At 34.6% G+C, this 14471-nt stretch overlaps 1 protein-coding gene across 2 annotated transcripts in view; it reads right to left on the bottom strand.

Annotated features, from left to right (window-relative positions):
- LOC150106189 (RRP12-like protein) overlaps positions 1 to 14471 on the bottom strand; it is a 582235-nt gene that overhangs the window by 555391 nt on the left and 12373 nt on the right. For both annotated transcript variants that reach the window (XM_090392222.1, XM_090392221.1), the window contains exons 2-3: positions 12171 to 12333; positions 1641 to 1767 (exon numbers count right to left, since the gene is read on the bottom strand). In XM_090392222.1, coding sequence (XP_090248348.1) covers positions 1641 to 1767; positions 12171 to 12333 — 290 coding nt within the window. The remainder of the gene's footprint in view (positions 1 to 1640; positions 1768 to 12170; positions 12334 to 14471) is intronic.

The raw sequence follows: 14471 nt of genomic DNA, 5'->3' as shown, positions 1-14471 counted from the left end.
TGTTTGCCGAAGAGTATGATGGGTGATTGACAGCTGACAAAGAGAGCATTCGGTATCGGGGTAACGAGGAAAACAAACGAGAGCGTTCGGTATCAAAGTAATGAGAAAAACAAGAGAGAGCTAATGGAACTTTAAGAATGCAGACAGGAGAAATTTTGTTCTTAGAAAGTTTTAAATTTTTACATGACAGTCGAAAGAATATTAATAGAAGATTCCAAAATGAAATCGTAGAACTATGAGTCTTTAAACTGAAGGAGTTAAAACTGGCAACAAGTATTTAGTAAATAAAAGAAGATATTGCAAGTCAATGTTCTAACTGAATGTTCGAGGAAACATTAATTGGAAAGTTTCATCTGTCTTAAGTTTCATCACCAGATCTATTTGTTATTTCTACTGGAAAAGATGACAGAATTAACTTAACTTAGATATGTTGTTTATAAAGTAGTAGAAGCAACTTTTTTCTCCGGTATAAAAATGAGTAAATTGTGCATCACACTGAACTGAGGTAAGAGTATTTATACTTCAGTGAATTCGGAGTATTTATACTTTGGAGACAGGAGGAATAATACTATATGCTACATAAGGATGATTAAAAAGGATCTCGTGGAAAAGAAGAAGCAAATGTTTATATTTTTGGAAAGGGCCCTAACAAAGAAACTGACTCTGATGAACACTTTTGCTGTTGTGAAAACAAGGTGTTTAGTCTGGTAGACATGATTAAGTATATGTTAAACAAGTCAGTAATAGAATGAGTCAGAGAATGGATGATTTTAATATTTTTTAAGAAAATCTCTAAACTGTAGATTTAATTTAGACGGCCTTGGATCAAGTATTTTGTAATTATATAATTTTATTTTAATAAATATATTGTTTTAGTTTTATTAAACGTGTATTTTTTTTTTGTATTTGGTCTTGAGTGATTTTCCAGATTCTAAAAGAAACGGTTAAAAGTCATTGCATCAATCAGAATTGAACCCTTGTGTATTAATAAATGCTCTGAGTGTAAAAACAATCTTAATAGAGATAATCTCATAACGAATGGTGATTAATAATCTCTTTACAGATAGATAGTATGAGACAGAGAGAGAAAAGGCCTCAGCTTCTTTTATATCATCATATAACCAAAGGCTATCAATTTTCCTTTTTCACCAATTTCATATAGATGAACAACCAAAAGACCAATTGAAACTAAAGCAGAAAGATGACTGATACCCATACCGATACTGCTTAATCCTTTATCCAAGTGTAAACAAACAAAGTTTGTGTCTGAAGTAATTTCAGGACTGGTCAACTCTTATATAGAAGCTAATGACTTTCCATTATTTGCCTTTGTATCCCATAATGCAAAGCACATGGCTACTTGTATATGGAAATATGACTTCTGCATTACTTCAACCTTGGTATTACCTTTGGGTCTGGCTCCCACTGATGAGACCTCAATAAAGGTCAAAACCTGCCTGGGTAGTTTTGACCTTCCCATAATGCATAGCATATACATATCCGTAAGGATATGTGCTTTGCATTATGGGTTGGAGATTGGATAGGCAAGAAGTCCTGGGACTACTTATAGATAAAAAATAATATTAATAGAGCAATACATTATTAAGAATTGGATATATATGGGTGGCCTAAGTACTTACTAATGCTGCAAAATATTCTGTTTCAGTCTCTTTTCCTTGCTTGGACTTTATTATTTCAGTAACTGCAGCTAATACAGCCAGCATTTCTTTATGTAATGCTGAAGAAGCTTCCCAGTTTTTCAACAGTCTGAAATTTAAAAATATATATTAATTTAAAAATAATTTAATGTACTAAAATAAGAACATATATTATACACATGTGGGTGGGGCCTCTCTAGCTCAGTCAGGAATGACAATGGTCTTCATTTGGAAAGTCTTAGGTTTGAATTCCATCTAGGATGCAAAAACCATAAACAAAAAAGTCAGGTCATGTTGAGGTGACATGGTTTTACACCTTCTTTCAGATGGACAAACTTGGCACCAGAGAAAATGCAATTCACAAACATGCACACTATTTGTATAGGATTAACCACTTTATCATAGTTAACTAAGTTATTGGCTGTGAATGGCCACTGAGTAATATGTAAGAAGCTATGTATGGATGCATGCATGGCCTTCGTGATAACTCCCATATCTATAATGTTACACAGCTAGAGGAATGACCAGTATAGGATAATTTCTAGTTACCAACTGGAAAAACTTTTTCTATTATTTTTTTCAGCCAGTTTCCGAACTATTTGATCTTTAATACTGGAAGTAGGGTTGTTTTCCTCCTTTCCTGGAAACTAAGTTCTAAATTATATTGCTCAGAAAAAACTGCTCATCACTCACACTATGTCAGTCAACAATCAACAAGTTAGGGTTTTGGAATACCAGATGAGAAAGTACAAGATGATGTAAGTTGATGGGAAAATACAATATGATGCAATTAAATATGCAATGACATCTAATAATCATCAGCAGCCAACCAATTTTCAAAAACTAGTTAGGGTCAAAGAGTTCAGCTCAATCCACTTGAGGAATAAAGGCATTAGAGGATATATGGGCCATTAATAGTCTACTTTTTAAAAAATAAAAATGTATCTTCTCTTCTTACATGGCTCTTGCAATGCAAGTACTGCCACCTAGCTTGCATGCATTCCCTAGCTTAAGAAAATGCTAAACAGACCTCTAGGGAAGATGACATTCATCACCTGGTGAAACTCCTGCCCTGCTTAATGGAGGCATGAAATGGTGCTTTCCATGTTTCATCCCAAGATTAGAGGCTCCAGTTTTGTTCTGGATTCTGGATTCTGTTCGATTTGGAAAAGGTATATGACAAGGTGCCAAGAGAGAAGCTATTCAATATGCTGCAGTTATATGGTGTCAATGGGGCATTATATCAAGCAATACTTAGTCTTTATTTGAGTTGTAAGTCAGCAGTTAGAATTGAAGGAAGTACAGGAAGATGGTTTAATGTTAAATCTGGTGTGAGACAAGGATGTACATTATCCCCTCTGTTATTCATTATCTATATGGATCACATTATGAAGGAAAGTGGTATTAAACCTGATATCAAAATTGGAGATGTTAATGTCAGCTCTTTGCTTTATGTGGATGATGTTATACTTCTAAATAAATCCGCTACAAGTCTGCAAGATTCTCTGACTAAATTGAATAGCTGTTGTAATAGATATGGTATGAAGGTCAGCAATAAAAAGACAAAGACAATGAAAATAGGCAGAATCATTGAAAATGTCAACTGTGTTGTGAATGGAGAACCTGTGGAACAAGTAAAACATTTCAGCTACTTAGGCACAATTTTTACTGAAGATGGTAAATTAAATATAGAAATAGACAACAGAATCAGCAAAGCTGGTATGGTGGGAAGTCAATTGAATAAATTCATATGGAATAAGAGAGAAATTAGTCGGAACACTAAATTAGCTGTATACAAGACGGTGTTCAAACCAGTTTTAACTTATCGATCTGAGAGCTGGGTCAGAAGTAAAACACTTGACCAAAGACTAGAGACCGCAGATATGAGAGTCCTGAGAAAGATTAGAGGCGTGAACAGATGGCATCAATGGCAATATCATATTAAAAACGAGGATATTAAGAAAGAACTTGACATTGTCAGCATCCAGGAATGCATTAGCAGAGCTAATCTCAGGTGGTATGGTCACTTAAATAGAATGGGAGAGGAAAGATTAGTAAAACAAGTGTTCTCTGCCAGGTTGGCAGGAAAACGACCCAGAGGAAGACCAAGATATAGGTGGATTGATACGGTACAAAGTGCCTTAGACGATAGAAATATAAGATCTGATAATGTTGGAGTCTTGACAAGTAACAGACTGATTTGGAGGAAAATTGTAGAACAGGAAGTTAGTAATGATGTAATTTTTTCATGTAGTACTGTCATATCCTGTACACCCCTTGAGGGTACATAGCAGGAATTTGATGATGATGATGATGAGTTTTGTTCTGCTCCCTTTCTTTTTACATGAAATGTCCTTACTAGGCACATCTCCACAGTATAATTATTCAAGATGGGGAACTAGTGTCTCCACCATTTAAGGGTACAGAATCATTACAGTAGCTTCCATAAGCCAACTGCCAAACAGAACCAAACCAAAGTTAGTAATAATGTTTTGGAAGGATTCCCAATCAGATGATGAACTATCCTACTACTGGTGCTGCTTACTGTGCCAGGTTATACCTGGAGGGAGTCTGAATATAGCATCTTACAGGCTGAGGCCACCAAGATTAGATCTGGGTGCTCCTTGTGTGGGAGTCAGGTCCACAAGTACTAGACCATAGGGTATCTATATACAATGCCCCCTACTCATTAAATTTTCTGAATATTCCATTACCATGAAAGACAGCATAAAAAAATGAGTGTCACTGGTTAAAAAAAATCTTCACTAAAAACAACAAAAAAATTTCTAGAAATATCAAAAATGCAAAAAAAAAAATACCCAAAAAATTCCATTAAAGAACACTTTCACACACACACACACACAATTTCCCAACATGCAACATCAATTGCAGTCATCCAAAACCTGATCTGTTATTTATCACAAAACCTCAACTGACATTTTCAATAACTCACTCACCTCAACTTGTCACATTATTTCATGCATTCTACAAGGAGAGAATTTTTATGAGGATAGATATCCCAAAAGTTATCAGATCCAAATCTCCTTATATGATGATCTACTTTGGCTCAAGATTTGCTGTCTTTATCGCTCTCCTATGACAATTAGAAATTACCTTTTTTTTTTTTTTTATCTCTCAATGTTGATTACATATAGTCTAATTACCCAAACATGAGATAATCTTACATGCAGATTAACATTCATAATTCCAACTGGCTCATTCTTCTTTCATTTCAGAGACCAAGCTGAAAGAGAAGCTGGACTGTTGGTTATCAATAAAGATCTAACACTAACTGTTACTTACCTACCAAAATTCCAAGTAATCGACATCATTTTCTCAATACCAGGACCTTTTCTTAACCAGCTCTCCATCCAAAAACACCGTTGATGTTAGATCTTTGCTTGACAACTCTGACTATAACCTCATCCATGTTTCTTATTTTACAGATCATCCTTCTCCCAGCCAATCTCAGCCCCCACATCCCATGGCATTCCAATGGGATAATCAGACATGGAAAGAGGCATAGAAATCTTAGAGGTTATCCCATTGGAATGCCATGGGATGTGGGGCTGAGATTGGCTGGGAGAAGGATGATCTGTAAAATAAGAAACATGGATAATAACTGAAATTATTCTTGGTGGTAAACAGATTTCTGAAAACATAGACAAAAACTTTATTATTGCAGAGATTCTATCTTAAACTAAGAGATTATCATTAGTGAACAAGGTTCAAAAGGTAGAGCATCAATGAATTTTGTTTTGTTTTTCACCTTTCAACAGATATGAGCCAAGCAGTGAAGTGACAACATAAGCCAGACAGTAAGGTAAAATATTATGCATTGTGTAGATTAAGGATTACTGCTTGCCATTAATAAGGATAAAACTCTTCCAATTTTTTTTTTTGCTAAGTCATTCCGCTTTAAGAATGGGTGGTGTAATAGTGCTTCAGCACTTCTTGAACAATAACTCAAACTTAAAAGGACAGTTATGGAGCAGCCCACATCATCCTTTTCTCCTGAATCAGTCTGTTACTGGTGTCGTTATAAACTTGAGAAGTTCTTCAAAGAGAGCAATGAAGCACTATTCCACTACCCAAACTGAAATATAACGACTGTCATTCCTTGCCAAAACATCTGGAAGAGTCTTATCCTTATTAATGGTAAGCAGTAAATTTATATATCATACCTTACCCATCATTTATCACATGGCTCATATCTGAGGGAGGAAAAAAAAAAACTGTTGCTCCATCTTTGAAATTTCTTGTTTATTGACAAACTGTTAGTTTCAGATGAAAATAATTGCATTAATAAATAATTGATTTGACTTGTGCCTATGTGTTTTAAGAAATTTTTCTCCTATATCACAAGTATCATTAAAAACTCACTTATTTTGCTGAGATGAGAGCCTTTATTCCCCATCCACTGAAAATCCCATACCCTTATCCAAGCCTTGGTTTCCAACAAATGTGCACAAAGCAGTCCAAACTAAAAAATGTAGCTTGTTTTTTACTTGGTTTTAAATTAAAGATGCCAAGAAACTACAATTCTTGTTTAATCCTTTATCCAAGTGTAAGCAAACAAAGTTTGTGCATGAAATATCTTCACGACTAGGATCCTCGTATAGAGAGGCTAATGACTTCATTTTAATTTCCTTAATATCTCATAATGCAAAGTACTTATCTGTTCAGGTGTATAATGCTACGCATCATGGGAAGGGTCACTGCCCAGACCAGTTTTGACCGTTATTAAGGTATGATAAAGCGTAGGATACCTCTCCAAAAATTAAGTAATCTACAAAATAAATCTAAATATCTCTCTCTCTCTTTCTCTGAGTGATCCTAAAAGATCACTATTAAACTCATTACTCCTGACCTGAATAACTCTAGGCAATAAACTCAGCAGTGGCTCTACTCGGTGACAGCAAAAACCTACCACACAGCAAAACCTCTCTACTCCCTAGGAAGCAAGCAGCCCCAAACAAATACCAAGGTGGAAGTAATGAAGTCATACATTTCCCATATACAAGTAGTGAAATGGTATAATGCCTTACTATTAAAATACTCTGGATCAGAGCTTGTTGCTGAATTTTTTCACTTGGATGAAAATTAAATTAAAGATGCCAAGAAATTATATTCTTGGCATCTTTAATTAAGATAAAAACAAAATTCGATGAAGAAGGCGTGACTATTGGATTAAGAATAAATAAATGAAAACAAAAATAATGAAAATAAATAATAAACAAAAAGAAGGCATAGTAATGGACAGTCAATAGAAACAGTGGAGAACTTTAATTACCTGTGGGATCAATAATAAATAAACAGAGAAAAGCAGAGGAAGATATAAAATCTAAGATACAGAGAGCACAGATAATTTTTAACATATTAGGTAAAATATGGAGATTAAAGCAAATAAGCTTAAAAAACAAAATCAGGTTATTTAATACAAATATCAAATCAGTTCTACTCTATGCAGCAGAAACATGGATAACAACAAAGGCAATTAGAAAAAAAACTGCAAAGATCAATGTTTAAGAATTCTACAAATAAAATGGCCAGAAAAGATATCCAACAGAGTTATAGCAAAAAACTATAAAAAAAACCAATGTATGACATCGATCAGAGAAAATGAAGATGGATAGGGCATGTACTAAGAAAACAAGAAAAGGACAAAGTCAAACAAGCATTAGATTGGGATCTGCAAGGAAAGAGGTAGACCAAAGGTGTGCCTAAAAGATTCATTACTTGGAGTGGTGAATAGGTGGAATGGATTGCCAGAGGTGGTCGTAAGCACACCAATAGTGATTAAGTTGCAGCTTTATGATAGGTATTGTGTTAATTGATAATGTGAGTCACCTGCAATTAGTCTCGACTCCATGGAGTACCTGTATAAATAATAAATATCAGAAAGATGACAGAATGTTAACTTCTATATTCTTTCAAGTCTTCCTGTGACTTTCGTTTAGTTTTTCACATGCTACTTTGCTTTTTTACATTTTTCCCTGTATTCTCTGAAAGCATTTGTTAGGAAGTTTATGTGCTTTCTTCTTTGCCAAAACTTCAACGAACTTCTTGCATCTGCCATGGAGTTCTCATTTTTCTATTCATGGCTGATATTATACACGAGGTGATATCAAAAAGTTTCGAGACTAGGTTTGTAACGTGCCAACAGATGGCAGCAAAAGGTTGTATGCACAGTCAAAGGGAGCACCAACCTTCATAAGTCAGTGCGCCAAAAGAAATCGTCCTGTGTACATCGGCAGCTGTGGAACTGATGCTATTATGACCACCTGCATTACCACATCTGCGATTTCATCATGGACAGTAAGTTAGAACAAAGACCAAACATGAAATTCGAGGATCATTACCAGTGACGAAACTTGGGTGTACAGGAATGACCCTGAGACGCAGCAACAGTCTTCACAGTGGAAAAGCCCATCATCTCCACAACCGAAAAAGGCAAGGTAGGTCCGCAACTCGAACAAGTGCATCGTCTTTTTCGACGTTCGCGGCATTGCCCATCGAGAATTCGTCCTCAGGGGTCAGACCGCCAATACCGAGTTCTACTGCCAGGTTTTAAGGCATCTGAGGGAGGACATTTGGCAAAAGCGACTAGATCTGTGACGCATGAAAAACTGGATGCTCCACGACAACAATGCACCCTGTCACACAGCTCTCCTCACACGTGAGTTTCTTGCTAGAAACATGATCTCACTTTTGTACCCACCCTACTCGCCAGATTTGGCTCCTGCAGACTTCACCCTCTTCCCGAAGATGAAGATCCAGCTCAAAGGTCACCATTTTGACACCGTTGCGGAGATCCAGCGGGAATCGCAGAAGATGCTTGACATGCTTCGAAAAGAAGATTTCCAGGACACATTCCAGAAGTGGCAAGAATGCTGGGAGCACTGTATTGATATGCAAGGAGGTTATTTTGAAGGTGATAGTGTGTAAACATCGATAAATAAAGTAATTTCTCGTAAACAGAGCTAGTCTCGAAACTTTTTGATACCACCTCATATTATATATATATATATATATATATATATATATAAAATTTATTTTTTTATGCATAATTTGGAAACCTGGCTCCAGAAATCTCAAATCTGGAACTTTTACAAGTCCCTTCAGACCTCCAATAAACATAGTGTCACACTAGATCAGTGGTCGCCAAAGTGGTCGATAACGACCCCCAGGGGTCAATATAACATTGTTAGGGTCGATAGAAAAATATAAGACATCATTGTAAGGGTAATATTTAATTTGGTTAACTTGAATTAACTCCATCCTGAATGAAACACAATTAAGAGTGAATCGTGGGAACAGTGACATGAATAAGACCTGTAAGATGGAGCAAGGTCATGAAAATAGTTACGGAGGCCAATCGAGTAAGCCAAAATGACGTATTTACCAATAAACGGATGTCTGTGGTTCCCGCCCGGCCGGCGCGGTGGGAGCAAGATAGCAACACGTGCGTGGTTGCTTATTTACTTATACTTACACATATTCGATCCCAGTCTCATTTTTGCACATCGACATACAAGTGAGCGTTAATGTTCTAAAATTCATCAACATGCATATTATAATTCAATCGTTATTCATTCATGAACTAAACTTTTCTATGTTGAAGAGTTGAGAAGGGCTGGTAGTAATACCAGTAGTTTATTAATATCACTAGTAATACCAGTGATATTACTAGTGATAGTAATAGTAGTAGTAATAGTAATATAATAATATATATAGTTCGCCCACCGTTTGTAGATCTCTCCTTGGCATTTTGCCAAGAATAGTCGATTCATGTTGAAGGGGAGAAAAAAATGAAGGATGTACGAATTGGTCGCCAACATGCGAAATCACGTGCTTTCTTGTCTGTCGCTGTACTAGTACTAGCTTGATTTTTGTTGTCACTTTTTTGCATTATTTTTTTTTATTATTAATTTGTACGATGGATCCAGTACAGTCAACAAGTTCTGTTGTTATATGTTTCAGTAGCTCTTGCAAAAGAATATTGAATAATGTGCTGACATTCTGCAAAAAAGAATCGTCTCCTTGTTCCCCTTTCTTGAGTCATAAAACGTGCAAGTGCAATTGCGAGCGTATCGGGGTCGACTGTTAAAAGAATTCGTAGGGAATCAAAAGGTGAAGGTAAGCCAAAATTTAAATCTCCTAAGAAAAAACCGCCAGAGTAAAGAAAACCATCGAAACCGTAGCTTTGAATGATTTTGATGTAGACGTTATAAGAACTATTCACGAATTTTACATGGTCGAGAAAAGAGATCCAACTGTTCCGAAATTGGTTCCTGTGCTTAAAGAAAAAATTAATTTTCCTTGGAAAAGAGAAACTTTAAGGAAAATACTTAATGAAATCGGATTTTGTTTTAAAAAGTCCCAGAATAAAAGGAAACTTATCATGGAGTGAAGTGACATTGTTTTATCTAGAATGCAGTATTTGAGAGCAATAAGACGTTTTGGGGAGGAGAAAAGACCGATTGTGTATCTAGATGAAACTTGGATTGATAGTAATTTAACTTATGGAAAATGTTGGCAGTCTAAAGAAGAATGTGGAGTGCTACAAACCGGAAATGCCTCGCGATGCATAATAATTTTGTGTGCGGGTGGAGAAATGGGTTTTTTTACCGAATTCAAACTTACTATACAAAGCCAATTACCATAGGCAAATGAATTCTATGATCTTCGAAAAGTGGGAAGAAGAAAAACTGATTCCAAACCTTCCTAAAAATGCTGTTGTTATAATTGATAACGCTTCATATATTCGATTAAACAAAGTTCCAAATTGGTCTAATAAGAAGCAAGTTCTTATGGATTGGCTCTCTGCAAATAACATTTCTCATTCCCCTGATATGCGAAAAATTGAATTGCTTAATTTGGTCAAAAGAAACTCGCCCACAACTAAACTATTTAAATTCGACACGATGCTCAGAGCATGGATTTCTAGCTTTGAGGCTACCACCATATCATTGCGATGTTAATGCTAGTGAGTATGTTTGGGCAGAAGTGAAAAGTTTCATTCGCCATCACAACATAACTGGAGATATTGACATGTAGAAACTTTTTAAGCCTTCAGAACAGGGGATTGAAAGTATTACAGTTCAAAACTGGGGAAAATATTGCTCTCATGTCACCTCATTAGAAAATATGTATTGGGACAGTGACGGAATTATCGAAGAATTATGCGAACGTTTGGTGATCAGTTTAAGTGAAAGTGATTCGAACACCGACTGAGATGACTATGAATATTAAAAGGATTTGATAGTGGTATTTTTTCCAACATTTTTTTGCATGTTTGTTAAGAGTCACAAGTCATAAATAATTAATCAGTTTAGGACATTAAAGTGTCTCAGTTCTCTCAACTGAGAGTTTAGAATATCTAAGTTCGTTTGAAAAAATTTCTGTTTTTCTGTATAATTATTTTTATTTATAGAAAACGTTCTTAAAAATAAACTTAGTTAAATTTTTGTTTTATGCTATACCTTTTTTAATTTTGTTAATACTCTACGTACATTTTTCCAACTGTTACACAAGCAAAATAGTTATACTTTAAAAACTACAATGTTCGTAAAAGAAAAGCTAAATTTTCCGACCTGTAATAATAAACAAACTCATCCCAGAAGACGGATTGATTACCCTATTATCGGAATGGATTCTCCTTTTTCTGACATGCGCAGAAGTGTCAAGGTATCTCTAATCGGTGGGCGAACTATACTATATTATACATACAATAAACACTGTAACTATAAAATAAACAATCTAAAAACTTAAGCATCTTTTTCGCTTGTCCTATTATAATTACGTAATAGTAAAATAGAGGGGGTCGATAAAACATAAAGAAACTCTTGAAGGGGTCGACGATCAAAGAAGTTTGGCGACCCCTGCACTAGATAATGAAATTCACATAGCAGGATCTGAACCCACAGGCCTGTTGAATGGAGAGCAAGTATGAAGCCTATTCTGAAGGTCATGAATATCCCTCTATTCAAATACACTTACTATCAATATGAAAGAATCCAATGAGAAAATGGCTATGATTAAATACTATGAAGTACATCATCTACTTTAAAGTTTTATACATCCATAAATGAGCATTTCTGGTCGAATATCATCTACAGAGCATTCCGAAGTAAATTTGCAAATGCATATAAACATTAGCATGTGAAATTGAATGTCAAAACACACTTCAAGGTGATTTGAAGCTTATATTCAAATTCATCACAGCGAAATTAGTTCTCTCACTTAGATATGCAAAGCAAAATATTTCAATTTGTTGTTTGGTTTGCTAACTGATTTACTCAACAGCTATCCTTTTTATAAACCACTCATCTCTGCAGCTGGTCACTAAACAATATGCTAGCAGAAAGCAATGTTTCAAGTAACCAAACAGGGAGTTTAATAGTGTCTAATGTACTGGATATTCATGGCACGAAAATGCATGAAAATTATATCAGTTTATCAAAGGGATTCTTTATAAATTCCAATTTGCAAATTTCTGAATAAACTCACCTATTAAATGATGGATTAGAGCATTCTGACCAAGTGGTAGCAAAAGTATCAGATGTCCTAGCACCAATACTTCGTGTTTCTTCATCCAGTATGTTATCATTGGATATTTTATGAATTACATCATGTTTAGCCAAAGCATCCTGTGTCAAATGGCCTAAATTAGCTATGAACATAAAAAAATGCAATTAAACTTTTTGTAGGGAAAGGGAGGGGGGAATAAGGCAACATTCTGAGTTATGATTTAAAAATTCAGATGTATTACAGTCAATTAATACATAACAAAACTGTTGATGCAATTGCCACAATAAAGAGACATTTTAAAAATGACGATACAAAATTAAAAGCAGGTAATCATCTCGACAAAGATAAGCTATACTGTTGGAGCAAAATTATTTATATATAAATTAATTTCCCAATTAACCAAGAATTAATTAACCAATATCTAGATAAAAAAAAACAAAATGAAGAAATAGAAATAGAATGGCTTAATATAAAAACGATACTAAATGCAGCAGCAAGTGAATGCTTAGGAAAGACCAGAAAATTCAATAAAAGGAAAAAAACTGAAGATATGGGATGATACAACCAAAAAAATAATCAAAATAAAAAAAAAGCCTATCATAAATGGTTAAGCAATAAAAGATTAGAAGATGAAATCTACCCCTATATATATAAAATGATAAGCTTTTTTGTGTAACGTTTTTTTTCAAGTTATTTGAAACGTTTTGAAACTCAGAAGTGAACCGGCCTATCAGTCCGGAACTCAAGGGGTTGGGCGCCGTAGGTGCCAGAAGGGTTGAACCCCCTTTCGAGTCTTCGAAATTCAAGTCATCAGAATTCAAGGAGAACTGGCCTACCGGTCTGGAACTTGGGGGGGTTAGGCACCAGGGGGGGAGGAACCCCCTTTCGAGTCATCAGAATTCAAGGAGAACTGGCCTACCAGTCTGGAACACGGGAGGGGGGGGGGTAGCTCCAGGGGACAGAGCCCCTTAGTAGAATACAAACGAATAAGAGCCATAGCTAAAAGAGAAGTCAGAAAAAGACAGCGAATCATGGAACAAATTCATTTCTAATTTAGAAAATGATTTATATAAAATAAGACCCAATGTATATAAGATTTTGAAACACCTAAATGCAGATACTAAAGAAAACATTAAATTAAATACCAAATTGAAATTAGAAGAATTTCTAAATTTCTACGCAGAATTGTGGACAGATAAATATTTTAAAAAAGACAACCGGCAAACATTTAATGAAAATAAAAAGGAAATAACTAAAGAAGAATTAGAAATCAGCTTGAAACAAACAAAAAACGAAAAATCACCTGTACAAGATAAGCTAGGTTCAGAAGTATATAAATATGCAGGAACAAGATTCAAAGAAAGACTCTTATTATTTTTAAATAAAATTTATACAACTGGTAAATACCCATCTTTAAAAAATGTAATAGAGATGACCCCAAAAACTATAGAGGTATAAGTATACTAAATTCCTGGTAAAATATATTGTAGAATTTTAAATAGCAAACGAATGAAATATTCCGAAAACTTTATTTTAGAAGTACAGAATAGATTTAGAAAAGGACGATCATGTATAGACCTAGCCTTTTGCCTAAAATTAATAATAGAGAAAAGAAGAGAATACAATTTAATAAATGCACATATTGCATTTATTGACTTTGAAAAAGCATTTGACAAAGTTAAAAGAAGCATTTTATTTAACATGTTAAAAGAAAGACAAATACCAAATAATATCCTAAGATATCATAAGTATATATGAAAATAATCAAATACAAATAAGATCAAAATTAAATTTAAAAAAATTAAATCATGAGCTATCATATACGAGAGAGATAAACCATGGGGTCCGACAGGAATGCCCCCTCTGAGCAACTCACTTTAATATTTACCTAAATGAATTCTCCTACTGTGAACTTAAACACTCTCCTTTTTGCCAACGACCAAATAATAATTATAAATTCTGAAGATAACTTACAGAAAGCTATTTTAGATCTAAATGAGATAGCCAAAGATTATGGTATGATAATATCAACTGAAAAATCAAAAACTATGGCCTTAAAAGGACAAGATCCAGTAAGAACAAAAATAGTAATAGATAACAAGATCTTAGAATAGGTGAATTCATTTAACTACCTATGATGTATGATCACATATGAAAATGAAAAAGATGTAAACCTAAAAATTACGAAATATTTAAATATAACAGGTGTAATTAACTCTATATTTAAACCAAATCTAGTTCAAAAACAAACCAGATTAAAAGTATACAATACATTATCCC

This window comes from Typopeltis vanoorti, chromosome 5 (assembly GCF_054136105.1).
Source record: "Typopeltis vanoorti isolate ZY-2024b chromosome 5, IOZ_Tvanoo_1.0, whole genome shotgun sequence".
NCBI lineage: Eukaryota > Metazoa > Arthropoda > Arachnida > Uropygi > Thelyphonidae > Typopeltis > Typopeltis vanoorti.
Note: the sequence above shows the minus strand (reverse complement) of the source record. Positions and strands in the feature narration are given on the sequence as shown.